Source organism: Gymnodraco acuticeps, unplaced genomic scaffold, assembly GCF_902827175.1.
Source record: "Gymnodraco acuticeps unplaced genomic scaffold, fGymAcu1.1, whole genome shotgun sequence".
NCBI lineage: Eukaryota > Metazoa > Chordata > Actinopteri > Perciformes > Bathydraconidae > Gymnodraco > Gymnodraco acuticeps.
The window spans coordinates 219,666-246,979 of NW_022990665.1; the positions used below are offsets into that span (position 1 = coordinate 219,666).

The 27,314-nt window shown below is 40.4% G+C and overlaps 2 protein-coding genes across 3 annotated transcripts; both read left to right on the top strand.

Moving 5' to 3' along the window:
* Positions 1–4,910: 4,910 nt before the first annotated feature.
* LOC117554963 (rhombotin-1-like) lies at positions 4,911–17,876 on the top strand. Its single transcript, XM_034229586.1, has 5 exons — positions 4,911–5,231; positions 6,324–6,537; positions 11,957–12,082; positions 12,338–12,440; positions 16,826–17,876. The coding sequence occupies exons 1-4, from the start codon at positions 5,210–5,212 to the stop codon at positions 12,435–12,437; spliced, it is 462 nt and encodes a 153-aa protein (XP_034085477.1). The 5' UTR covers positions 4,911–5,209; the 3' UTR covers positions 12,438–12,440; positions 16,826–17,876.
* Positions 17,877–18,115: 239 nt separating this feature from the next.
* ric3b (RIC3 acetylcholine receptor chaperone b) lies at positions 18,116–26,479 on the top strand. 2 transcript variants are annotated; one of them, XM_034229591.1, is made up of 6 exons: positions 18,116–18,364; positions 19,372–19,595; positions 21,087–21,171; positions 22,522–22,615; positions 24,705–24,835; positions 25,918–26,479. In XM_034229591.1, exons 1-6 carry the CDS (start codon positions 18,244–18,246, stop codon positions 26,352–26,354), a joined length of 1,092 nt encoding a protein of 363 aa, XP_034085482.1. In that variant the 5' UTR covers positions 18,116–18,243; the 3' UTR covers positions 26,355–26,479. The 2 variants fall into 2 exon arrangements, with proteins under 2 accessions (XP_034085482.1, XP_034085483.1); XM_034229592.1 differs by having other exon boundaries at positions 24,714–24,835.
* Positions 26,480–27,314: the final 835 nt, after the last annotated feature.

Genomic DNA, 27,314 nt, shown 5'->3' on the forward strand with positions numbered 1-27,314 from the left:
GACAAGAGGGGTGTAATGCAGGAGAAGAACCCATGTATCACCGCAGACTTGCACCATGCTCACCCAGACAAACTATTTAATTAGATGCATTAATAATTGAACTAATTAGCTCCCATGCGTCTGGCAAATGAAGAGGGAACCCGGAGCTTCACTTGCACCTCATCAGCTGATTAATTAGTCGGTTGATCGTTAGCTGTCTTGACGGCCTATGTGCGATCAGATGAGAGGACGGATAATGAGGGAATTGTCGCTCGATGGTGCTGGTTAATTAGTGTGACCTGAACCAGGGGCCATGTTAGAACAGTTGTTTATTCCACTGCTTCTAATGAGGAGGATTTTAGGCGCGGGTGATCTATTTGCAAAGCAGGATGCAGGGTTGTTTATGGACTGGCCTTGAAACTACCCCCCTTATTCTCTCTATAATGTTCCAATAATCTATCCGCAGGGACTAATGAAGTGTCTGTGGGGATAAAGATTTACTTTAAATAATGACCTTAGGATAGTTTGTGGTGTTGTGATTCCTAAATCCTCGATATAGTGATTTACAGCAGCTCTAGGACCCACTAGTGAGGTCCTATTTAGATTTAATGCTATTTCTTTTATTATTCTACTGATAATACATGGCCCTGGAAGTCTGTGGGGGGTCTTTTAATAAGTGCGTCACTTTTTATCTTGGCTGCTGCTAAGGATTTAGCTTGGCAAATCCAATCTTTCCACACCGGCCTCTACAAGGGTGGGATATCAGCCCAAAAATAGGAAGAAAAAGCTAACAAACTAAAAGGTTGTTATGAAGATAAGTTGAGTGAGGATATTCACTGTTTTGGACGCAACAAAATGGATGTTATTTGTCAATACAGGAATACAAAGACAGCTAAGCTAACTCCTCAGTTGAACGAAAGTTATTCCATAATTCATTAAAGGTCAGCTATTATGCAAAATCCTCTTCTTCATGTCTCTTCTACATCAACATGTGTCCCCTCTTCTTCATGTCTCTTCTACATCAACATGTGTCCCCTCTTCTTCATGTCTCTTCTACATCAACATGTGTCCCCTCTTCTTCATGTCTCTTCTACATCAACATGTGTCCCCTCTTCTTCATGTCTCTTCTACATCAACATGTGTCCCCTCTTCTTCATGTCTCTTCTACATCAACATTTGTCCCCTCTTCTTCATGTCTCTTCTACATCAACATTTGTCCCCTCTTCTTCATGTCTCTTCTACATCAACATTTGTCCCCTCTTCTTCATGTCTCTTCTTCATCAACATGTGTCCCCTCTTCTTCATGTCTCTTCTACATCAACATGTGTCCCCTATTCTTCATGTCTCTTCTACATCAACATGTGTCCCCTCTTCTTCATGTCTCTTCTACATCAACATGTGTCCCCTCTTCTTCATGTCTCTTCTACATCAACATGTGTCCCCTCTTCTTCATGTCTCTTCTACATCAACATGTGTCCCCTCTTCTCCATGTCTCTTCTACATCAACATGTGTCCCCTCTTCTCCATGTCTCCTCTACATCAACATGTGTCCCCTCTTCTTCATGTCTCTTCTACATCAACATGTGTCCCCTCTTCCTCATGTCTCTTCTACATCAACATGTGTCCCCTCTTCTCCATGTCTCTTCTACATCAACATGTGTCCCCTCTTCTTCATGTCTCTTCTACATCAACATGTGTCCCCTCTTCTTCATGTCTCTTCTACATCAACATGTGTCCCCTCTTCTTCATGTCTCTTCTACATCAACATGTGTCCCCTCTGTGGAAAGAGACTCTGAAAGTTTCAGGAACAAAGATTCTCTCTCTTTTTGTCCTGATCCAGGGTAATGCTGCAATGATATTTGATATTTGGAGCCAAACACTTCAGAGACATGTTCTGTATCTGAGACCTGTAATATATTGATGAAAAACAGTATAATAGGGGACCTTTAAGACAATAATTACTTATTTTTCTGCATTTCTGCACGATTACACAAACGTTTTCAAACTCCTTTTTATTATGGTAGTGAAACTGAAATATTTTAGGTTTGTTTAAGTTATTTGAAAAGACTATTCCCCACAACAATGAAACCTCCACCCCTCCACTCATATCAGATTGGTACGGTCTAACTCCCCTACACTTTAAAGCCTCCATGTTTAAAGCCCATTGGATGATCACTTCCTGGTTTGCAGTTTGGACACCAGCAGGTAACAAGGAGTGGAATTCATTCACAAACATTTTGGTTGCTAAAACTGAAATATAATCAATAAACTAATGTAAGTGGAATATAATAATGAATGAATTGAGATCTTATTTCATATACAATGTTAATGGTGACAGTACACATTGAAATGATCTGAAACTACTTATGTTTGCAGAGTAGCATGCTATACCCACATTTAAAGAATGCCATTAAAAGGCCAGGTGACAGACTCCAAACACTCAGTGGAAGATGGGTTAGTAGCATACAGATTTGGGACATGAGATTATCAGGTACAGAAAGAGAGATGTAAGGTGTCCCCAGACAGTCTAATGGCGCTTTTCCACTGCAGGGCCTCGCTCGGCTTAGTACGGTATGGCTAGGCCTTGTTAGGCCTTGTTAGGCCAGGCTCACTTTATGCTGCGTTTCCATTACAGTTTAGGAACTGGGGTAGTAACTATAGTAACGCAGTGCAGGCGGAGCCGTGACGTCTTCTTCAATGCGAAACACAAAACCAACATCAGCTGTTAGCACTCAGAGCTCACAGCTCCTCATATCTGTTCAGAAACTAGACAAAAGTGAAACAAGTACAAACCACAGACTGTCTGTGTCATGGAGAATACAGTCGCTGGTTTATTTATGTCTGTATAGGCCGTTGTTGTGAGTGTGGACAGTCGGAGCATATATAACGTTAGCTTAGCCGATCTCCATTCAGAAAACACGCATTTTAAAAGGTTTTTCGCCTGCCGTCTGTCTGCAGACTTGTCAAAGCATTAATTCATGGTTTTTACTAACCGGTATCAGTATGTTGTTACTTCGGCATCATTTTGAAACGTACTTTTAGTACTTTTAGTACTTTAAGTCTATTTTGATGCTAATACTTTAAAGCAGAGGTCTTCAACAGGGGGTCCGCGACCCCCAGGGGGTCCGCGGATGTACTGCAGGGGGGTCGCGAAATCTTTGGTTGATTAGACAATTATTTATATTTCTTAAAAAAAAAAAATTCAATTTTTTTTTCCCCCCACAAATTGAAATGTCTTTAAATGTACATTAACATGAATCCAACATATTGTAGCGAACGGAGAAATGGAGGCAGAAGACGTTATCTTTTAGTCAGCAATGCACGCATTCAGCACACAGTAGCTATCTCAAGCTAGGCGCCGGTTCACTCACAGCAGGAGACTACCCCGGACCTGTCCCACCAGGCCTCCTGTACACAAAGGTACATGTATTGCTGCTGTGCCAATCACGAGGCTCTGTCAGGTTCCCCGTGATTGGCCGAGAGCCTATTCAGTCCCCAGTTTACTAAGGACCCAGACACAAGGACGCACGCTGCAATATTATTGAGAAGACCATACCTTTATATATATATATATAAAAATGGATCGTTTTGTAACTCGACCAAAACAATCCACAAGCACAAGAGAGATACCATCCACCTCAGAAACCACCAGTGAACATGCAAGTGGCGAGGCGGAACCTGCTGCTGATGTAGCAGCTAATAAGGGTAAGCGCAAACGAGAGAAGACCCGGAAATATGCATATGCCATCCACAGATTGTTTGAGGATTCACTGTCCCTTCTACATGTATGTTTAAAGTTAAAACTTGTATCTGTGAATTATTTTAATAGCTCTGTGTTCCGTGCAAGTTGTATGTTTATAAATGGCAGTGGCACGGCCACCCTGTACCTTGCACATGTTTAAAATAAAAACATGAATATATTAACCAGTGTATTATTTGAATAGCTTAGTATTGAATGTACAATAACAGAGTAGCTATGTTTATACACGGCACGGCCCCGTTTAATATAAAACACAATTGTATGCCATACATATAGGCTAGTAGGGGGGTCCCTGCTCCAGCTCTCCATCAGTTTGGGGGTCCCTGGCCTGAAAAACGTTGAAGACCCCTGCTTTAAAGGTAGTGTAGGCAAGAATGGAGAAACCAGCTCGAGTGCGCTATTTGAAAGTACGCAGCAGAAAATCTGCCCCTTCCTTCTGACTTCCTTACAGAGCACCTCCTCCAACACACACGAACGCGCACATGACCAATGAGGGCACGAGATAAGTTTGTGCACAGATGGAAGGCTGACAGGCAGGTAGGCCATCCAGTTATTTTAGCCGGGCCGGCTCAGATGATTGGTCGTGCTTTTTACAGCGCCACGGCTTCCACAGATGAAATATTTGTATGTATTTATTGTCAAAGCATTTAATGTATTCATTGCTATCGGGATGTTCATTCCATGGAATATAACTAAAAGTGTTTCTGAAGTGAATTAGCCTACCCTACCTTTTAAGTAACATTTTGAATACAGGACTTTTACTTGTAACAGAGTATTCCTACACCCTGGTACTTCTACTTAAGTACAAGATAAGAGTACTTCTACCACCTCTGTGTATCCCAAGAAAAGAAAGAAGACACACTGCACAGGAACATGAACACACTGAACTCAACCCACGGTAAGCCTGCATCTGTCGTGCAGAGGCCGGGCTGTGCCTGCATGGCGCCCCAGAGATAATTGGTGTCCTTGGAGTTGAATAAGCTCATTCTAAAGCACCTCAGGCCCGTCCTGGTGTGTGACTGTCTATTGAATAATTGATTCCGAGAGGGAGGGGGCGGGCACTATCAGATCTGAGCATAATGACTTTATATAATTAGCACGCAGCGTTGAAAAAAAACAAAACATTTGACTGTGGGAGTTTTTTTCTTTGCAGAGGGAGGAGGCAGAGAGAGGAGGTTCAGTTCTCAGAGCCGCAGCCTGCAGTCACACATGCTTCTGCTCTGACATCAGCGATAAGACGCACAGCCTCTCCGGATCTCAGCACATCTCTCCTGCAGGCAAGGTGATACCCGGGGACGCTTTGCATCCATCCGCCGGGCTATTTTTATTCATTTTAAGACCCAGAAAACGCGTCTCTGTGGCGGTTTTTCCTCTCTTTGGAGTAATGAGTCGCGAAGTTTGAGCCCCTGTTTTCCCATCGCTCTCGGGGTCTTATCTCCTGTTGGTGGATTGTTGTTTTCCCCAGAAAGCATGGTGCTGGACAAGGAGGAGAGTAAGTACTGAGCGCTGAGATGTGCCTTTCTGTTCAGCGGTTACTCCCCCTCTCCAGGACAGCAGACAGGGCTTAGAGGAGAGAACGGTTGTGTGTAACTCTGCTACAAGACTGAATTAACATTGAGATGTCAGAACAATTATTTGAATGTCAGTTAGTCTGTGAAATACTTTTATTTAGATTAATAATGACACTGTGTACCAACAGGAAACTACTGCTGTGTTCTTATTATGGTTTTATGTTGTCCTTGATATGATTTTATTTCACTCTGATATAGACCTATGTGTGAATAAAGTGACAGTTAAGACATTATGTAGTCCCACTATGACCTTAAACACATTTGTCCAAGTGTTATTGTCCTATTTAGGGTTTAGCAGTTTGCATTAACTGTACGTGATTTAATGTGTGATATTCCACAGTGACTTTATTATGTATAACGTGTTTTCATAGCATTGTATCTCCAGTGGTGAAATACAACAAGTACTGCACTTAGGTAAAGTACAAGTACCTCAATTATTTACTTGAGTATTTTCACATTATGCCACTTTATACCTACTGTATGCTCCCCTACATTATGTGTTGCATATTTCATCAAGTTTTAAAACCAAGCAGTAATAACGAAATGTGAAGCATTGTATCATTTACAAAGAAATGTAACAATTACATTTTTTTTCTAAATGAATAATACATTAATATATATTATTATAGTTTAAGCTACCCAGTAGTATATCAAGTAATTGAAATAAGCCCCACTTTTACCAATGATGAACACATGCATCAATAATTTATAGTATGGTGCCTACATTCTGCACAATGAGTTATTTTACTTTTCGTACTTAAAGTGTATTTTGATGGTAATACTTTTACTTAAATACAATATTAGATGCTGGACTTTTAATTGTAACTGAGTATTTTTACACTGTAGGATTAGTACTTTTACTCAAGTAAACAATCTGCTAACTGCTTGCACTGATCTGATCTCCTGTATGAAGCTTCTTTGATTCCTATTTTCAATATCCTTAGTGGTTTATCATGATCAGCTTTCTGATTGTCCTCTCCAATCTTTGTCTCCCTGCTGTTTGAATCCTCCAGGTGTGTCTCTCGTGTCCCTCCAGTCCAGAGAGAAACCTCGAGGATGTGCCGGCTGTAACGGCAGGATCCGGGACCGCTTCATGTTGCAGGCGCTGGACCGGTTCTGGCACGAGGACTGTCTGAAGTGCTCCTGCTGCGACTGCCGCCTGGGCCGCGTCGGATCCACGCTCTACACCCGGGCCAACCTCATCCTCTGCCGCAGGGACTACCTCAGGTAACATCAACATTCAGAGGCTTTATTCTCTTATTACTGCACTGTTAGTGTACCGTTTTATTATTATGCTGCTGTGTTTATTGGATTTTTGTAACTCTGGCACAACAATGTCCTTCGGGATAAATAAAGTCCTCTTGTCGTATCTTATGCACCGCAGATACAGTGTAGTTATGGCAATGCAAATCTTAAATCCCAGGCTCCTTCATCAATGGGAAATATATATATATATATATATATATATATATATGACATAAACAATAAGAAATAGTGCAAGAAGAAACAGAGAATTCTGCAACTGACCAATGTGCCGGCATAAGAAGCAAACTATATACATGTCAAATAGAATAGGGTGAGTTAAAGTTAATACTGTACAAGGATAGAATACTGCTTATTGTAGTAATAAATTATATTTGAAATGCAAACAGAGGAAAGCTTATGAAGCCCTCTACAGGTGCATCTGGACTTTAAGGAGTATTTCACCCCCAAAATGACCAATTGTTTATCAATGACTCCTTAAACTACCTTAAATTCTTGAAGACATTTTTGTTTTTGTTCCATGTTTCTACGATACACGAAGGATCCAAAAATGTAGAAGAGTCGTGGTGAATAGAAGTAAATGGCAGCTGTTTTAACAACAGCTATAAACAAATATTCGTTCACCAACTCTCACACCACTTAAGGCTAAGCTGTTTAATCCAAGGCTTATTTATGCAGTCCTATGCTTACTACTTCCCCTTGCTAATTGAAACACTTTTCCTGCAGAAGTTAATTCACTGTAAAGGCATGCAAGAAAAGTTGTCTTCAAGAATTCAAGGTAACACTGGGTTAGTAATTGATATACAATGATCTTGTTGTGGGTGAATAATTCCTTTCAAGATATAAAAGAAATCCAGCTTGAAAACAAATCTTAAAAACTGCTGTTGCCATCATAGAAGTGAAGTGCTGAGTTTGCAGTATGTTAAAGTAGATACAGTATCAGATTGAAAGAGCTAGATCCACTCAGGATAAACAGTCTGATATTGTAGGATATTAGAGAGACTGTAGGAACAGAGATTTGAATTTGAATCTGAGAGCCACCTATTTACCACCCAGCAGAAACTGAAAAATTAAAGTGTGCAGATTTGTAACTTTTACAAGGACAGCTGTAGACGTCAATGTTTTACATGAGAAACGTACAAAGACATTTATGCATATGTACCATTTCAACACAACAGCTTTCAGTTAACTCCTTGAACATAAACGACCCTTACTTTTGTCAACTCAGATTAAACGCTGCCGAACCTTCAGGCTAATTTAGGAAAACCTCACAGGGTGTGTCATGTTTCTGAGAGATTTTACACAACAAGTCCAAGCAGGTTTTACCCGTTATTTAATAAGCTTGATTCATCATTCTGGGACTCTGCAGTTTGTATTGAAGTCCTTAATGGACACAGTATTTTTTAAGTTTTCTTCTTATAATACATTCCATTACATGTTAGACGCTTTTATCCAAAGCAACTTACATATTCAATACTATGAGCAATCCCCACAGGAGCAATTTGGGGTGAAGTGTCTCAGGGACACAACGACATGTTGACTGCAGTGGGACTCGAACTTGCTATCCTCTGATTCGAAGATCAGTGCACTAACCCACTGCGCCACACGTCTCCCGTAATACCTGAGAAGGGTTTATCTTGTGTTGTCGTTGGACGTGTGGTTGGCTGCGGGAATGTGAGGGAGACATATTTTGTCCTGGATTATTGATTGATAATATAAGTGTATGGAGGAGTATGAGGTATATAAATAAAAAATGTAATCCATTATTATTATTATATGAATGAATACCTGAGTTTGTGTCCAGTTTGAAACTATGCCTCAATATTCACTTACAAGTACAGTACATTATTATTTATGTATTATACATCCTCAAGGTAAATGACGTAACAACCTTCTTTTTAAAACCCAATTCTTGATTTTTTGGCTTACCTAACCAACTAGTTTTGTGGCTTTTATTGCATTGCTCACCATGAGTTTAAAATGGCGACCTCAATCCGGGACATATTCTGTTTCATTTGAGCAGTTTAATTGCATAGGGATGTAATTATGTAGAGATAGGGTTGCATTTTAACACAATTTTAAACAATCAAGACACATAATGATTTCTTTAGGGATCATTACAGGTGCCTGTAAGCCGATGTTGTTAGCCTTAGAGAAGGGAGGCTGTTATGCCCTGTCCTTTACGCTTAAATAAGCGAAGCTAACTGTCTCCTGACTACATGTTTAGTGGTATCATGTTCCTAAGTTCTAGTTAACTGTATCTTTAAGTACATTTGTCGTAGTTAAGAAAACATCCCTCTGTCTGTCTAAATTATCTTCCATTTTAATGGGGGCAGGAGGTCCATAACACTTCACACACTCTTAAGAAACTCTTCAGATAAAGATCAATGTTTAAGATTGTCTAAACTCCATCTCTAATGCCTGTGAATCGCCACAGAATGAATGTATGACTAAGTACGTTTAAATACAATGCAGTGTTTTGACCATGGACACCACTTTCTCACAAACCCAAACGCCGGCTCTAACGGCCCCTCTGAGTTATGTAGCCTTCCTTTTCTTGCCTGAAATAACGACGTCTGGTGTCAGGTCAGCAGGAGAACTCCTGATATCTCAGCCACATTGCTGAACTCATGTGTTAGTCTCATGTACAATCCAGCTGGATTTGGTTGGAGCTAAGTCTCTCATTAGCTGCGCTGCACTTAAGAGACTAAAACCCCTTTTGACAGTTAAATTGGCTAGATTGCCTCCTGTTTTCCTCATCATCGCGAGGGTGCAGACCAAAAGCCTTTGAAGAGCAGGATTAAAACCATGTGATTTCTTTTAATTGGACCATTAGTAGAGAATTAGCATTGAGCTGCGTAGCCTCGTTAAGGAGGAGGAAAAAACCCCACCAGGTGCTCAGGACTCGGCCTCGTTAGATCAGAACATTTCTCTTAATTAGGACTCGCTTTTGTTCCCGCGTTGGTCACTCGTTTGATGACGTTCTTTCATTTGTCGTCCCGAGCTCTGGGAGACACATGCTCTCTCTCTCCACCCTCCTTTTTTCAGGGATGTCATTGTTCATAGCTAGTCCTCCCAAACCCCCCTTTTCATCTACTGAAATATGGCAGTGGTGGAAAAAGTATTCAGATTCTTCACTTGAGTAAAGTACTAATACCACATTGTTAAAATACTCAACTTCAAGTACAAGTTCTGCTTCGAGAATGGTAAAAGTAAAGTATTCAAGTAGGATTAAAACTATTTTTCGGAAGGGGATGAATAGGAATATTTTTAGTCTGTTCGGGGGCTTGAACCGGCGCTCCTTCAACTCCCAGTCCAAGCCCCTACTGACTGAACCACTGCCGGACATTTTCTAAAGATATTTAAATATATTAAATCAAAAGCAGCAAATCTTCACAATTAAAAAGCTGGAAATATGAAATATTTTTGAACAAAAACAATTGTAATTCTAATTAATTTCCTGTTAACCGACTCATGGTTTTAGTCACTTTAACATAATGTCGGATGCTTTAATCGATACCAAATAATCATATTCTAAAAGTCTCTCCTATAAGTATTATGTTTGAAAATCTGAATATAAAAAGTAACTAGTAAATACATCTGTAAAATAAATATAGTGGAGTAAAAAGTACAAATTGTAGTATAAAGTAGTATAAAATGAAAATATTCGGGTAACATTCAAGTACAGTACTTGAGAGTAAATGTACTTGGTTACTTACCACCACTGGAGCATAATATTTGTAATGTTCGTCAGACCCTTGAGAAATGTTTGTTTGTTCTTTTGGAGGTGAATGCGAGGTGAAGCAATCTGCAGCTGGTCAGCTCTGAGTCACAGAGCATTCAAACACAACACAGGGTTTGTTCTCAGGTAGCTTAAGGACATTACGTTCAAATGTGTTGGATAAATTGTTAGTTTCAGAAGAGTGCCTGTAATAAGGACGGACTAAAGCCCCCATGTGGCACTTAAATAAGTGACATTTCCATATAAAACGTGACATTTTCATATCAGTGAATCCTATTTTGGCTGCTCTCTATCAGCAGCCGATATAATGGAAAAATGATATCCAGCTTGTGAAAGCTATTACATTTGACACAGAAATCCCCTGGTTCACATCAAGTGAAGCATTTAAAGTCTCCTGCAGCAACAACAGAAATGTGTTTATAAAAGATCTTTGAAAATCCTGCATTACTGAGTCCATCGTTACATGTGAGCGTTCACACTCAGATTATTCTGCATTTCTAACACTTTAATCACATCATGTAGACCAATGGAGCCTCAATTAGCCATGCTCACATACCTTTCCAAAAAGGTTCTTACATATGACTCAAGCTCTCTCTGAAACATGCACAAATACGCATTACGTGAATGCTTATTTTAAATATGTCGAATATCAATAATTGATACATGTCTGCAGCCCAGATGTGTTCACTGTACTGGCTGAATGAAAGGAAGGAAGATTGAAGTTCCTAGCAGGCAGCTAACGATGCTCACAGCAAAAACAGGGATGCTATTAAACACTTTTTCTGTATGAAGAACTTCGAAATGTTGTACGTGATTCTTGTTGTTCTGACTTTGTATTGATTTCACTTTTTTAGTTGCTCTGGACAAAAGTGTCACATAAATGAATTGTTTTTGTTCGTCCCGCAGCGGGAACATTTACAGAGTTACAGCCGCATAGGTACAGTTCTTATAGTAGAAAGAGAATACTTACATATGATGTAAAAAGGCAAGCACACATTATAAAATAAAAACAAATACTGTGTAAAACAAGTAGTAGGAGCAGAATTGTACATGTAATGTTATCTCTGAGCGGCCATTGGCTAGCTAGCACAGCTAATAAACTTGGACTTACATTACTAGCTTTAAAATGTAGCACAAAGAAGCTTGTATTACAAAACAAAACAATCCCTTCAACGCCTCAAACTAATTAAAACAGAAAGCAAAACCGCCCCACAGTTTTCTTAAATACATTTGTATTTCGGGGGCGACTGTGGCTGTGATAATCATAACAGGTCATGACAACATTTTTGGTTTGAAGTCAAATGTCTCCACAACTACTGGATAGATTGCTTTGATATGTGGTTCATACTAATTCCCCAAAGGAAATGTATCCTACTCCTACTCAGAATTACAACTAAGGGGCTATAGGGAATGTTTCCTCCCGCTTGGCTGCTCTTAATTACGTACAACATCCACACAATATGATGCAAGCTCTGCATTAGCAGCAGCAGCAATAATCCATCAATAATCTGTAGGAAATGCAGTTGTTGAACTACTTTTCTGCTGTTATTTCAGTGTCTTTATCCCTCTTTAGCTCTTGGGTGAAATGTATTTTAAGTGCGCCCAGACTACAGGTCTGCTTGTCGCCCTCTTCCCTCTCAGGCTCTTCGGGGTGACGGGGAACTGTGCAGCCTGCAGTAAGCTGATCCCTGCCTTTGAGATGGTGATGAGAGCCAGAGACAACGTCTACCATTTAGACTGCTTCGCCTGTCAGCTCTGCCGCCAGAGGTAAGATTAGGGCAGCAATTAGCCGGGGAGATCAAATTCAGTTGACTTATCTTCGAGGTGCACTAGTGAGTGAGCTCACCGGTCATTACGAGCATACCAGCGATGCATTGTAAGCAGAAAGTTTACTGCACTTTTAAACCCTGTTGGAGTTAAAGATGGTTAATCAGCAAGCAATCATGCAAGATTAATTTGGCCTGAGATGCTCCACTGGGAACTCATGATTCAGATCCATATTTCTATATTCCCTCTCTGCAGATTCTGCGTGGGAGACAAGTTTTTCCTCAAGAACAACATGATCCTGTGCCAGCTGGACTACGAAGGAGGCCATCTTAACGGCAGCACGGAGAGGCAATGAGAGGTAATATTCAGATGTCGATGAGTTACGGTCCCGGCAGCTGCTCTGACAGCTTGAACTAAAACATGCACTGGGATATCTGGAAGATATACAAGTGAGCTCACAAAGCTCATCCCAAATATGACCATATGTAGACATCAAACCCAGAGGCTGCGGACACTATCATCCATGTGAAGCATATTATCTTTGAAGAAGCATTACGTTGAGGCTGGATGTTCAGTTGGAAGGTGATGAATGAATCCATATTGTGCATCATGACAGGTTTGCTGACATCTAAAGCTTATATAAAGAAGGCTTAGAATCAGATGGGTCTAATTTATTACTGCTTTAAGATCTAACCTGTCCCCTATAATCCGCTCAATGAAATGGTTATGACACAAAGAGGAAACTCGTACATGATAATGACCCAACTCTGCAGCTTGACAGCGGTCAATGTGTGTTCTCCCTTGAAGAATCCCATGCTGATGTCTGGATAGATAAATACGAATGTAAAATATGCAGTTTTTCTACGGAGATCAAATATTTCAAAACAGTTGCCTCTCATTGGAAGCCAATGATTTGCCTACAGCTTTACATATGAATAGAAAGCCTTCTTCATAAGCAGAGAAATACATACACACAATGCAAATCATTGGCTTCCAATGAGAGATAGGAGTGAGCAGTGGTTGGCTGTGAGGGCAGATGTGAGAAGGGTGAAAGCAAGTGCAGCACACTCCACAAAATCCTCAATTAAAAAGGTTTCAGGGTTCAAAAACCTGCCATAAAGCCACCAGAAGCCCTCATCATTATGATACTAACAGGCAGGGTTCTTACGGTCATTAAAAACCTGGAAAAGTCATGGAAATTCAAAATGCTAATTCCAGGCCCTGGAAAAGTTATGGAAAACAATATTTTTAAATGATTTATATTTTATCTAATCGCTGAAATAGTAATACTATAACGATAATAAATACTGTACCGTATAGTAATGAAACGTAAAATGGCATTTAACTGTCGAGGTGTTTTGCTGGTGAGAGATTTTAGTTGCTTCAGCGTGTAGAAGCTAGCAAGCCTATTTGATTTGTTTTAGACAAGCACAACATGTTTCATATGCAGACCTTATTTTCCTGTTCCATGTTAAAATAAACCATTTTCAGTGCCGCTGAGAGAGTACATTTTTTTTGGTCATGGAAAATTAGGTGAAGGTCATGGAGAAGTAATTGGTGAAAAAGTGTATGAACCCTGAACAGTACAACTACACTTCATATCATTCAAAACACTACGCTGGATGTGGAAGCGGTGACTTTTACCATTTGTGCTGGCTTCCAGAGTTCATGTTTACACAGCTTTTTAGAAAACTATTTAACTTTTTATCATAAAAATCATGACACATTGAAACTTCACCAACTCTGGAGGTTTCATTACATTTTATGATTAACTGAGGTGCGAAATGAAGCATATTTAAATGTCATTCGCTGTATATTTTCTTTGGACAGCGTTAAATGGAAGTCTCCTTTTATAAATGTGGCTCCAGTGACGGTTTCCTGGATCCAGACGCTGAATCTCTTTCCAACTCTTCTCTCAAGACTCAAATAGCTCTGTTGATCTTGGATGTTCTTGTAGATTTATATAAGCTTTTGTCAAAATACTTTTAAATGTGGCCACTGGACCACTGCTTTTTATATATGTGTACTTTGCTTGGTTCCTGCCCTTCTTTGATGATAGAGTAACTTGTCTGACCTGACCTTCAGGGTTAAATGAGGATAGAGAATTAACACAATGACATGATATGAACAATCTGACTATGCATTAGAAATAACACTGGCACATTTATATTATTAATAAAACAACATGTAAGGTTTCCTTGTGCTTGACAAGACTTTGATTCTACTGTCAACTTTAATTCAACACTATAACTTGATTTAATCAGGTAGTTTTAAATAGAATAAATACAATAAAATATGGGTCTTCAGGGTGTCCGCGGGGTCTTAAAAAGTATTACAAGTTGATAAATCAATTTAACGAAATGGCATTTCCCAAGGTATTACATTCTGTAGCTTGTTTTCAATAAGTATATAAATGGTCCAAAGAGGTTGTATTCTACAGTCTGCCTGAATGTAATCATTGCGTAGGTGTGTAGTGTGATTCTGTGTAGTTTATTTATGGCATCCCGTTGGGTTTGACGTCATCTGAACAGGACATCGCACGCTCACTGCTTGATAGCGCGAAGGTGCGTTTACGCCGGTTGCTAAACAACATCGTTATGGGGAAATGCAAGTCTGCGTCCAAATGGTTGGAAGATAAGGAGGAAGGACAATCAATACTGCATATAGTCAATGTGATGTAAAGTGTGTCGCCAAGGTAACCGGTTAAAACTCCAAGTGGCGATGAGGTCTTAAAATGTATGGAAAGGGTCTTAAAAGGTATTACATTTGACTTCAGGATTCCTGCGTATACCCTGGTCTTAAAAAACCTCAGATAGGAACATTTTCGAGAGGCCTATTGTTCCTGTAGTGAGCCGAGCGTAATATCTCCTCTTTAAGGGGAGTAACGAACACAGCCTGATGTTGAGAATACAAGATTTTGCAAACATATGACTGTAAACACTGGAAGATGCAAGATTACTGTTACATGTGGTTACAATTAACTTATCTATAGCGACAGCAGGAAACAAACAAAGTCGCTGAGAGGCTGATGTTGTATGAAACGCTAAAAACGAGTACTTGCTGAGATCAAAACTCTGTTGAATTGTAAGTTTAATGAAAAATACGCGGTGATCAGACATTGTAATAATAATGATAATAATCATAAATCTTGCGGTCAACAAAGTCCCTGTGTCACACCCTCTCTTCCACACACACACCTCACGCAGGTGAACAGGATTATAATGAGTGTCCATGTGACCCAAGTCAACCAATCAATAGTGATCAAACAAATATCTTATATTAAAACAAAACACATTGCTATCCACGTTTCATGGCTCCTACATTATCTAAGACCTTTTCATGAACTACCTTTGAAGGGATGTGGGTGTATATTTCTTGGCAGAAGTCTGTTTATTATAAGTTATTCAATGCCTGCAGTTCTGCCAAGACTATTGTATACATATAGGTCAAACAGAGAATCTCCAAACAAAGATAATGTTGTAAAATGCAGTTTATACGTCCATTGTATGTCTTGGCTTACAGTGGCTCCAACTTATGTAAGACCATTGCATGTAAAACGGTCATACTTTGAGTTTTATATTGCCTTTTGTCTTGGAAATCTAAAAATAAATTGTATTTAGTGTGTTTTTCTAAAGGAGGAAAATATATATATTTTTTTTTATTGGAAGTGCCCTTGCATTACATTTTTTACATTACATTGCATTTAGCTGACGCTTTTATCCAAAGCGATTTACAATAAGTGCATTCGACCAAGAAGATACAAACTAGAAGAAAACAGAATCATATAAGTACATCAGGTTTCATAGAGCCAAACATTTCAAGTGCTACTCAACTGGCTTTAGGTAAGCCAGACCTTTATTAGTATATAAGTGCTTTGTTAGTAATTCTATCGCTCGAAGTGGAGTCGAAAGAGACGAGTTTTCAGTCTGCGCCGGAAGATGTGTAAGCTTTCTGCCGTCCTGATGTCAATGGGGAGCTCATTCCACCATTTAGGAGCCAGGATAGCAAACCCACGTGTTTTTGCTGATGGGAACTTGGGTCCCCCTCGCAGTGCGGGTGCAGCGAGCCGTTTGGCTGATGCAGAGCGGAGTGCACGTGCTGGGGTGTACGGTTTAACCATGTCCTGGATGTAGGAAGGGCCAGATCCATTCGCAGCATGGTACGCAAGTACCAGTGTCTTGAAGTGGATTCTAGCAGTTACTGGAAGCCAGTGGAGGGAGCGGAGGAGCGGAGTGGTGTGGGAGAATTTAGGAAGGTTGAAGACCAGACGAGCCACTGCATTCTGGATGAGCTTTGCCAACCATTCATTCATAATGTAGCACAATGTAGGAGAAAAAGTGCTTTTGTAGGATGTGTTTATTCTTTTAATTATCATCATTAGTTGTTTGGACTGCACATTGTACATCACTTCCGGCAATTGTCACCTGGGTGTGGTCTCTTGGTACTTAGTTTGCCTATTTAAAAGTATATGGGCTGTTTTTAAACTATTAGGGGGAACTAATATATGCTTTAGTGATGCTTTTTTATTAAACATTGTTAAACAACAACTTCAGCACAGATTATTTTTCAACGTGTCACAGTAAAGAGCCTAAGTTTGCCTTTTAGTGACTTCTTATTGGAAGTTTAGTCGCTAAACACAATTTATTAAGATTTCTGCTATGATTATTTCACTGCTGCACATACGTCTGATTATATGTTCCTATTAACCCTTTAAAATCACACGTTCTTCTCTATCCTCTGCAGATCAGAACAGGAAGACTCTGAGCCAGTTGGACTCTAAATCTCAGAGTCTTCATCAGCTTCCTGTTTCAGACTGAAGCATGTGTGGAAACAAAACTGATGGGACAAGTTTCCCTTGATTGAACTCTTTAGTAAAGAGCTGCTGGTGGAAACTCCCCTGAAATCTTTCTGATCTAACGGACCTGAGATTCACAGAGGAAGTGAAAGTAGAATCGGGAGGATATTTAATGATGATTCTGCTTTTTTTTTTAAACATTCAACAAATAATTTCTGTTCACCACACTGAAATAAGACACGAATGGAGGCAAGCCGCACATAGCATCAAGCAAGTCATCCATCACAGAGAAAATGCTAAGTTGTCTTTTTTAGACTTCTCTCTGATTGTGAGTCCATGAACTGTCCTCTGTGGTGAACCTCGCCCATCTGGCACGAAGGAAGCCGCAAAACAAATGAAAACATATTCCCAAATACTGTAAGAAATACAGTTCAACATCGGAGGAGGATCCACTGCTTCTTCTTCATAAATCTGAAGAATGGACAGAGATGAGTGCTGCTTCAGATCTCAAGGGTTGCCTTCTTTACTCATTAAACTGAATTTTGATTTCAGTCGTGTGCTCATTATTTATGCCCTGCGATCACTCAAAAATAATTGTGAGTACGCTCCAGACACCAACGAGAAAGTAATTTAAAGACATTTTTACAAAAGCTCTAAATACTTTCAATAATAATTTGACGGTAATTAATAATCAATTTAATTCTAAAGTGTTACAGAAACTATTACAATTCAATGATTGAATGTTACTAAGACGACTTGATCAGGTTGCCCTTGTTGAACATGTATTTTACTTGAGTCTTTTCATGCCAATTTTACTTCTACTAACCCAAAAATATAACAATATAATATATACTATTTTAAGTATTGTTTTAAGGGGCATTTGTTTGCTTTGAGTACACACAGTCATAACATAACAGTGTAGTTTTACATGATGTTTTGCAATTGCTAAATTGTTTTAACTAGGCTATGTACATAGTATGTATAAAACAATTAATTTGGCTTTGGCTTTGATTTCTAAAAAGTGTGTGGGTTACAGGTGTTCTCACATGTGCACGTGCAGGTGATAAATAATAGACTTTGGTATTTTAATAGCATTTTTCAGCAAGCAAGTGTTCATTTCAAATTGAATATGAAGCAGTAATTGTGTTGATGGTTACCATAGCTTTAAAAAGGCGGTATTTTGGCGCCACCCAGCGGTGAATTACATCTGGTACAGCATCTTCGCACTTCCGGTTCTCGAATCAATAAGGAAGTGCAACCGATGGATGAGAAACGACGTAACGTCTTCTCCTTTGCCTCACCGTAAACCCGTCAGATTTAACCGGTTCTTCCCCTCAGGACGGTCCCCGGTAACTCACCTGTCGTCATGGCAATGTCCATGTTCCAGAAGGTGACCCTCGCGACGTGTCTCGTGCTGTGCGTCGCGCTGCTGATGCCCAAAATTCTGCTGTCTCGCGGGAGGAAGGATGGTGCGGATCGACCGGACGGTGCGTCAACTTTAACGGGTTATTTATGTCTTTAACTCGATGTGTGGTGGATATTGACACGGGGGATTTAATGTTTATGATGTTATGGTTTTAAGTATGTGATTTAAAGAGTTTTTATTTCGTGAATTAGGCCACTGTGTGTGCTGAACATCACCGGTGTATCATCGCTCTTGCAGTTACACTTTCCTCCCTGAAGGGGGCGCCAAAGACACCTGAATTAAATGTATAGACACATTAAGGTTCAAGGTTCAAGGTTAGTTTATTTGTATAGCACATTTCAAGACACAGAGGCAATTCAAAGTGCTTCACAGGCATTTAACACATCATTAAAAACGAAACAAACAAACAATTCATAAAAGCGATAAAATAATGGTTGCAGCTGAAAGTGCAACGATAAGGCACGGTTAAAGGATCTCACGATAACCACATTTTGTTCCAGGCTTGTGGTTTATAAAAGCTAAAAGCTGCCTCAGCTAATGTAGTTCTGACTCTGGGGAGTAATCCCGCTCCTGATGATCTGATCATTAGATAAGAACAACTTTATCAATACCCAGCGGGGAGTTTCATTATACTCAATTAAAACAAGATTATTAAAATAAGATAAATGTGGTATTTCAATAACAAGCAAAAATAAATGTTATTGTAATTCATACATGGCTTATGTCGATGACAATCTTAGGTCCCAGGCTCCTCCAACAGTGCAACACTATACAAGTTTAACACATACAATAGTGCAAGTAAATACAATAACATAGAATAGAAGTAGTGCCATAAGAGTCTATATACAAATGATACATCATTTTTAAGTTGCAAACAGGTGAATGTTATGGATGTTCTTAGTTCAGTCCATTAAGATCTTGTTTACAGGCACGACTCACGACGACTTTAAACTCTCAAAACATCTCTTGTCCCTTCACAGATTACCCCAAAACAGTCATGATATGTATCAAAGTTAGATGTTGATATTATTCCATATGTTTTATAACCTCTACCTCCTCACCCTGCAGGTGGGGGTAACTTTCCTCCTAAGGTAAACCGTCAGGCGGCCCCTGAGGGTCGGGGTCAGAAGTCGGCCTCCAGCTTCTCCAGAGCTCAGAACACCGAGGCCAACGCCCGGGCCAAAGGAGCAGGAACCGGGGCCGGGACGGGGGGGAAGTCCAACCTGGCCGGACAGATCATCCCCGTGTACGGCTTCGGGATCTTACTCTACATCCTCTACATCCTGTTTAAGGTGAAACACTGCAGAATCAACCATGCCTGATTTAATAAACTCAAGACACAGAGTTGGTGTAAAAACTACTTCTTATTAAACGTTGTAAATGTAATCCTGTACATGTAAAACTAAAGTTGTTACATTTCTACAAAGACAAGACTATGCCAGCTCACAGTAACACATCTAACGTGTGTTAATGTAGTGAACATGTTTTTGGTGAGCTTTAAAGGTGAGTGTAAGATCGTTGTGGCTTTATGGTTAAAGTTCAGTTTTGAGAGTGGTATCAATCTTCTTAACTAGCTCCAGTGTTCCCCCCCCCCCAAAGGCCCCTTAACCTATTGGTACAAATAAGAAAATACATGCAAGTTCATGGCTACTAGACAACGTTCTTGAGTTGAGGATCTGTGGGGTTTATTCTCCCAAAAATATAATTTAGTATTTAGCAGACGCCTTATTCCAAAGCGACTTACAATGACCAATTACAGGGACTTTCTCCCTGGAGTAACTGAGGGCTAAGTGCCTTACTCAAGGGCACACTAGTAGTGGTGTTCCAGGCGGGATTTGAACTCGCAACCTTCCGACTATCAGCCCACCTCACTATCCATTAGACCACCAAAATCTAAAAATTGTCTGCCACAAAACAAATCAAGGTATGGGGAAACACTGCTCTCAGTAAGCAAGTGAATACCTGTATCTCCCAAAATGTCAGATTATTTCTTTAGAATAACAGCGCATTCACAGTTCAAATGGATACTGATCAGAAACTGAAAGCTGACATTGAATGGTCAGATGTGTTATATAGATAACTTATTTTTCTTGTTTTGGTTTATTTAATTCAAAGGGGTCAAACTGAAATACACAGTGGGCCAAATAAAAAAAAATGGGTACTAGTGGAGGGCCGGACTGGTTCAATGTTTATTGCAGAACTTATTGAAATGAACTTATTGCACATATTAAACCTAGAACTAACAAAGCTTAAATTATTGCCTATAAAAACAACATTAAACATTAAATAATCAGTTGCATTCATTTCTTATGGCTCTATCTGCAGCTTTTCCAGAGTCATTTTAAGAACAAACCAAAACATGCCCTGTTGTCTCAAGAAACAAAGTGCAGAAGGAAACATCCATTAAACTCAGTGTGCTGCTCTGTGATGCTAGTTCAGATACTTGGCATCTCATCTTGGGTGCAAGGTCATCAATGTTTGGGCTCAGGCTCTGAGCTGAGGAGACCCTCAGGATGGAGTGAAGGTGTGCGTGCAATATACCAGCGGGCCAGATCTAATAGTAATTAGAAATGATCCTGCGGGCCGAAATTAAATCCACCAAGGGCCTGATTTGGGCCCCGGGCCTTGAGTTTGACACATGTGATTTAATTGATCAGACATTTAATGAAATAAAAAGGTTATCGTTTACATATTGTGTAAGTTTAGTTTTTATGTTAATTATCAAAAAAATAGGCTTGTTTTGAGAGTTTTAACCTTCTTTTTGTCTCTCGTCTCGCTGTCAGATCACATCTAAGGGCAACAACAACAACAAGCCGGCAGAGAGCCGGTTCCCTTCAGTTCGCTCAGAGAACATAAAGAGGAAGATCTGTGAGTATCATTCAGTGTCAATTATACTCATTATTTTAGCATTAGGCTGCCTTCCAACACAGTTTTAAAAAGCGTGGCACGTTCAATTTGAGATGGCAATAAGCTCAACAATGCAGTCCAAAAGTTTAAATGCACTTTTTTGCCTTGATCTTTGGACAAAAGCATCTGATAAATAAATGTAGTGTACTTTTTTTTCGGGGGGGGAAGGACATACTCCTTTAGAGCGCTTTAATGCGGTGCAAATGTATAAACAGAATAGTTTGTATTATCCGACGAGTGCTTAAACTCAGAATAAACTGTGCGCAGATCGAACAGAAAGACAGAAGCATTACATTTTGTATCGATTAAAGATAAAGTGCTATCATGATTACCAGAACAACTCGATCACATGACTAAAAAACATCAGAAAAGTTTCCGCTTTGTGCAAAGTCCTGATGTAACCCATTAACAAACATTTGATTTGACTTATTAGCTGCTTTCACACCAAGTACTTTACTTAGTTCCCAGCACTTAGTTCCCCCATGGAACTAAGAACCGATCGCGTTCACACCGGAATAAGTTCCTGGGGGAGGATTACGCAAATGAAGCCGCTGACGTCACTTCTTCTTCTTCTGCTTTGGGTTTACTGGCAGGCCGCAAACCACTTCACGGCGTATACTGCCGCCCGAAGTCCGCGGCCGGAAGTCCCCGGAGTTGGGGACTGGCTTCCGTAGAAGCTGCTGGGAGTCCCAGCAGCTTCTACGGAAGCCTTCCGAGTAAATCGCCAGAACGCCGACACCTCCTCATCACTTCCAATGTTTTTTTTTTGTGTTGCCATAAGTTATTCTCTCTCCGTTGGTGCGCTAATGCTAATGCTAATAATGCTAATGCCAGCAAATACAATGGCGGCTTCAAAAAACCTTTCAGAGTTTTACGGGCCGTGGTTTGCAAGTCGCCCAGCCAATAGAAATTGGTACTTGTTTCTCCCCAGGAAAGTCCCACCTCTCTAGCAGGGACTACAAATGGGGGTAAAAGTTCTCTAAATTCTCTTTTTGGTGTGAACGCAAAATCCCAGGAACTAAACGGGAAAAGTACTCCGGTGTGAAAGCGCCTATTGAGAGATTTAAATTAATTAAAGATTTGCATTAAGCCTCAGAAAGTGCATCAACGTAATGAGAAAATAAATGAATGTGGGTTATTTTCTGGCATATCGATTCCCATGGAGATTAATTGTAGGCTGCAAAAAAACAAGAACAGTCTCCAAAATGATTTGAACAGCCTCAACGTTTGTGCTGTGTTTGATTTGTTTCTCTGCTGAGTTCAGATACCTATTTTATTTCTGTGTATTTCGTCTCTTCTGTCGCTCTGCAGCCGACTTTGAGTTGTCGCAGCTGCAGGACAAACTGAGAGAGACGGAGATGGTGATGGAGAACATCGTCTCCTACGCCAACCACAGCTCTGACAGGTGGGTTTCACTCTGAACATAATTGAATCTCTCCGCCTCCTACACCTCTTCTCCCGACAGGAAGTACCGGTTTGATGGAGCTCATTTGTTTATTGAATTGAATTTGAACGTGCAGTGATATCATCAGCAGGAAAGATTCAGACAGACATGACATTCACAAGTATGAACACAGATCATTTCCCTTCTGTTATTTGTTCTCATCCTTTTACATAATGAACTATTCTTATTTTGGTTTGATTTTGTATTGAACGTTTTTTTATTTTGCTTATTATATGATATGCTTATTAACTATTGTTTGTTTTGTTCTAACATGTTCAATAAATTATATTACTTTTTATTATTAGTTACTCTGGTAAGCTCTTATTAGGATGTGTGAAAGTAGTTAATCTTTTTAGGGCTTTGTAAGCATCTTAATATGTGTTCTTTTTATTCATTCATCTTCGAGCTGTTTTGTTAAAGTATTCCAGGAAAACTGTAAGAAGATTTAAACTGATCAGCGCTTGAGCCTCCAAAAATGAACAAAATCATTGATTAAAAAATGAAGCATTATTATAGAAGGATATCCACGGAAAATGTGAGATACAAATTAGAGGTAGAATTGGGGAAACAATTACATTTGCTTGATTTCACACAGTAAAGGATAATTCGCGTCGGGCTCCTGATCGGCCTGTCGGTGTTCTTTTCCCCATAATGACCGCGTCGTTGCTCATTATCCCGCTTATTACACGGCCACATTCTCAACAAAGTAACGATATGACTCCCGATATTAATTGAAATGCTTTTGTGGATTTAGAAAATGATTTTATTGATTTAAAAATAGTTGTATGTATTGATTTAAATTGACATGCATCCGCTAAGAAAAGTAGTCCGTTGTTACTGTTTGAACTAACGTAGCAACGGCAGGAACTGCTTCGATAGTGTTTTTGAGGAGCTTTTTGATTACAGATTTGAAAACATCGCCGCTTGCTTTTAAAGTAGCTCAATTCATGATGTCAAACCTTGGAAAGTATCTAGATATCCCTGCCCTAATGCCAAAGGAACTGCACACTGAATATGTGTCGCCGTCTGATGTCTATGTCTGGACCGCTGCGTAAAAAGGAGGGTTTCTGCCCCATTACTTCTGCGCTGTTTTCTTGTCCCTCTTGTCTTTTTCTTTTCTTCACTGGGGACTCATCAGCCACTAACCATTACTCCAAATTACTGTGCTCTCCAAATATGTTCAAATTAATGTTAAAATCCTCCATGTTGCTATCACACGACAGCGGAAAACTAAAGACAATCAGACAGTTTGCTTACTTTTCAAACTGTTACATTTGAAAAACAGTTAGAGCGTCTCTTGTCAGTTTGAAAAGCCAACGGTAGGAACTGCTTGCGTTTTTGAGGAGCTTTTTGATTACAGATTTGAAAACATCGCTCCTTGCTTTAAAAGTAGCACAATTCATGATGTCAAACCTTGGAAAGTATCTAGATATCCCTGCCCTAATGACAAAGTAACTGGCAACTGAATATGTGTCGCCGTTTGATGTCTATGTCTGGACCGCTGCGTAAAAAGGAGGGTTTCTGCCCCGTTACTTCTGCGCTGTTTTTCATGTCCCAGTTCGAAAAGCAAACTGCATGCAGTTTGCTTTTCGGCCCAACGCTATAGGCTACAGTTAAATCGACCGGACTTCTTTCTGAAGATGTGAGCGTCCTTAACAACGGTCAATAAGTCCTTGACAGCGGTCTGTCTGTTCGGTATTAACAACGTGTCACGTGTTCTGAATTGACCAATCACAATCGAGTATTCAACTAAGCCATGTACTAACATGAGTTATTTATTGTTAGGAGTGGAACATGTTCAGTGTGTGTGTGTGTGTGTGTGTGTGTGTGTGTGTGTGTGTGTGTGTGTGTGTGTGTGTGTGTGTGTGTGTGTGTGTGTGTGTGTGTGTGTGTGGTGTGTGTGTGTGTGTGTGTGTGTGTGTGTGTGGCAGGTGTGTGTGTGGCAGGTGTGTGTGTGGCAGGTGTTCTGTGCTGCGTAGCCCCAATATATTTTATTCCATGTCTAAGTAATATCAATTGTGGAACCAAATAAAGTATGTGTGTGTGTCAGGGTGGCGGGGGTGACGGCGGACCAGGAGGAGAGTCTCCTGCAGCAGCTGACGGAGATCACTCGGGTGATGCAGGAGGGCCAGCTGGTGGAGGAGATGACACCAGAGAAGAAGAACCAGGAAGACTGGGAAGGTACATCAAATCAAATCCAAATGTATTATAGCCCCAAATCACAAGAAATGCCTCAAAGGGCTGTGCAAAGCAAACAAAAACAAAATACAAGCGTCATAGCATCAAAATGATAAAAACATTATACCTCAACATTAGTATTGCCATGTGATAAAAGCATGTGACTGAAGGGATGGTAATGTAGATGGAAACTAGGTGATGGAAATGAGTTTACAAGGAAGACAGATGCATGAACGCTCACTGAAGCTGTCTTATAATGTAGAAGGAAGTAACATTTAACCAAATAGGAACATGTTCGGATTTAAAATGCTCTGACAGTATATCTCAGAGGATCATGTGAGACGTAGAACCTGCTTTAAGAATATTGTATCACCTGATAACCAGCCGGTGGTTCCTATAACTTGAAGGAAGTGAGAATGTGTATTTTTGTGGTGATGCAGCTGTGAACAGAAACTAGTGCTTTTACCTTATTTTGTCACGAGAAAACATTCAGATAATCTTAATAACACTTTTTGATTGATTGCTCTTCTTGTACTTTTGTAACCAAAAACGTAGTAGATATACCTTACTAAGCTTCCTTCAAAGTCTCTCTCTGGATGTCATGTGTGCATGAACTGAAACCAGATGACTTCCTGAATCAGAATACCTTTATTCGTCCCACACAGAATGAAAGGAAATCCGTCCAAAATCATACAGGACACAAGATTAGTAGCTAACAGGTCAAACATACGATTTAGTTACAATGTAATGCTGACAATAGAAGAACTTAAAACATAGTGAATACTTAAAACCTCGCCCTTATTCCACCTAGCTTAGCACTTTTGACTTTTGTTGTTATTTGTCTTCTTTACTTGCTTGTAAAGCGCTTTGAGCACCAGGAAAAGCGCTATATAAATGTATTATTATTATAGTGTGATTATATATTTTTGCTATAACAAGTTCTAGTGTCTGGACTCATGGACACATTGATTACACTGCACTAATCATTTGTGAGAGAACGTTCCTAGATTGAAAAGGTATTTATTTCACATACACCACTACAAAGCTAATCATTGAATGATTTTTTTATTGAAATGTGTCCACAGATTATCCCGAGGAGCCTCAGCAGCAGTGGGAACATCCCTCACACTGCTCCTGTCAGCAGCACCAGACCGCGGAGGAGGCGGAGAGGACTCAAGCTGATGGAGCCGACGTGGAAAACCTTCCTGAGGACGTTACAAAGGGAGCAGAGGATCCGAACGCAGAGAGAGAATCTGATCCAGCAGCAGTGAGAGGAGAGGAGGCGGAGCTACAGAGGGAGGAGGTGCCTGAACACAAGCAGGGAGCGGGGGGGATCGACCTGGGCGTCCCGGAGGAGGAGCTGGGCGGAGTCCTGGAGGAGCTGGAGCTCACCCTGAAGGTGACCACGCTGATGGAGCAGGAGAAGATGGACGACCTCAGCAGGACCACGGAGACGGAGACTTCCTGCAGCTCCGTCAGGCGCAGGAACAAGAAGAGGAGAGCCAAGAAAGCCTCACACTGACTTCTTTAAAACTGTTCTGTGCTCCCACCCTATTTACTTGAATACAAGAGAACGTGTATGCAGGGCAGCTTTTAATGAATATCAGCTTTTACTGGCTAGAAAAGTAGAGATAAATGTCTTAAAGGTCCCCTATTGTACTGTTTTTCATCACTATATTATAGGTCTTAGATATATACAAAACATGTCTCTGAAGCAGAGTCCTGCACGGGTCTGATTTTCAAGTCCCGAACCCGCCCCGCCACCCGCAACGTGCAATACCGGACCCGCCCCGCCACCCGCACATATAGCCAATTAGCTGCGCAAACCGACCCGAACCCGCATATCCTATGAGCAGTGAAAACATGCAATTATTAACACACGCAGTTGCATATTTGGCAAGCGTGGGATCCTAGGACGACACCAAAAGCCTCCCAGTTGGATTTCGCTCTTGAGGAAGAGTTATTGAAAATGCTGTATTCTCCGAGCTCCGCCTTCACCTCAGCCATTTAGAATGTGGCACGCTCAGCAGTAGATTGATGCGCTGCAGAGGTTATGATTATGCGTGGTCCCGCGGGGGAGAGGTCTGAGGATTTAAACACTAAACTCAATTATTATATATATATATTTATTATGCAACACCCGCGACCCGATGCAGGACTCTGCTCTGAAGTGTTTGGCTGAAACACCAAACAGATCATTGCAGCATTACCCATAATCCCCTCTGTTTCAGCCCTGTTTCCAAAGTGCTGATTCTCTGTCTGTTACTTTAGATGAACATAAGGAGCCCCTCCCCACGCCCCTCTGAGAGACATTTGGTTACAAAGAACTCAATGGTGCTCTAGGAGGAGATTCAGGTGATAAGGGGGGGGGGGGGTTACCTTGGTTGCTGATTGGCTAATGGTTACTCAAGCCAAAACATCGTCATGACATCATAAAGTGTCCAAAATCTGATCAGCTCATTTTCAGACAGGTTTTTATAGA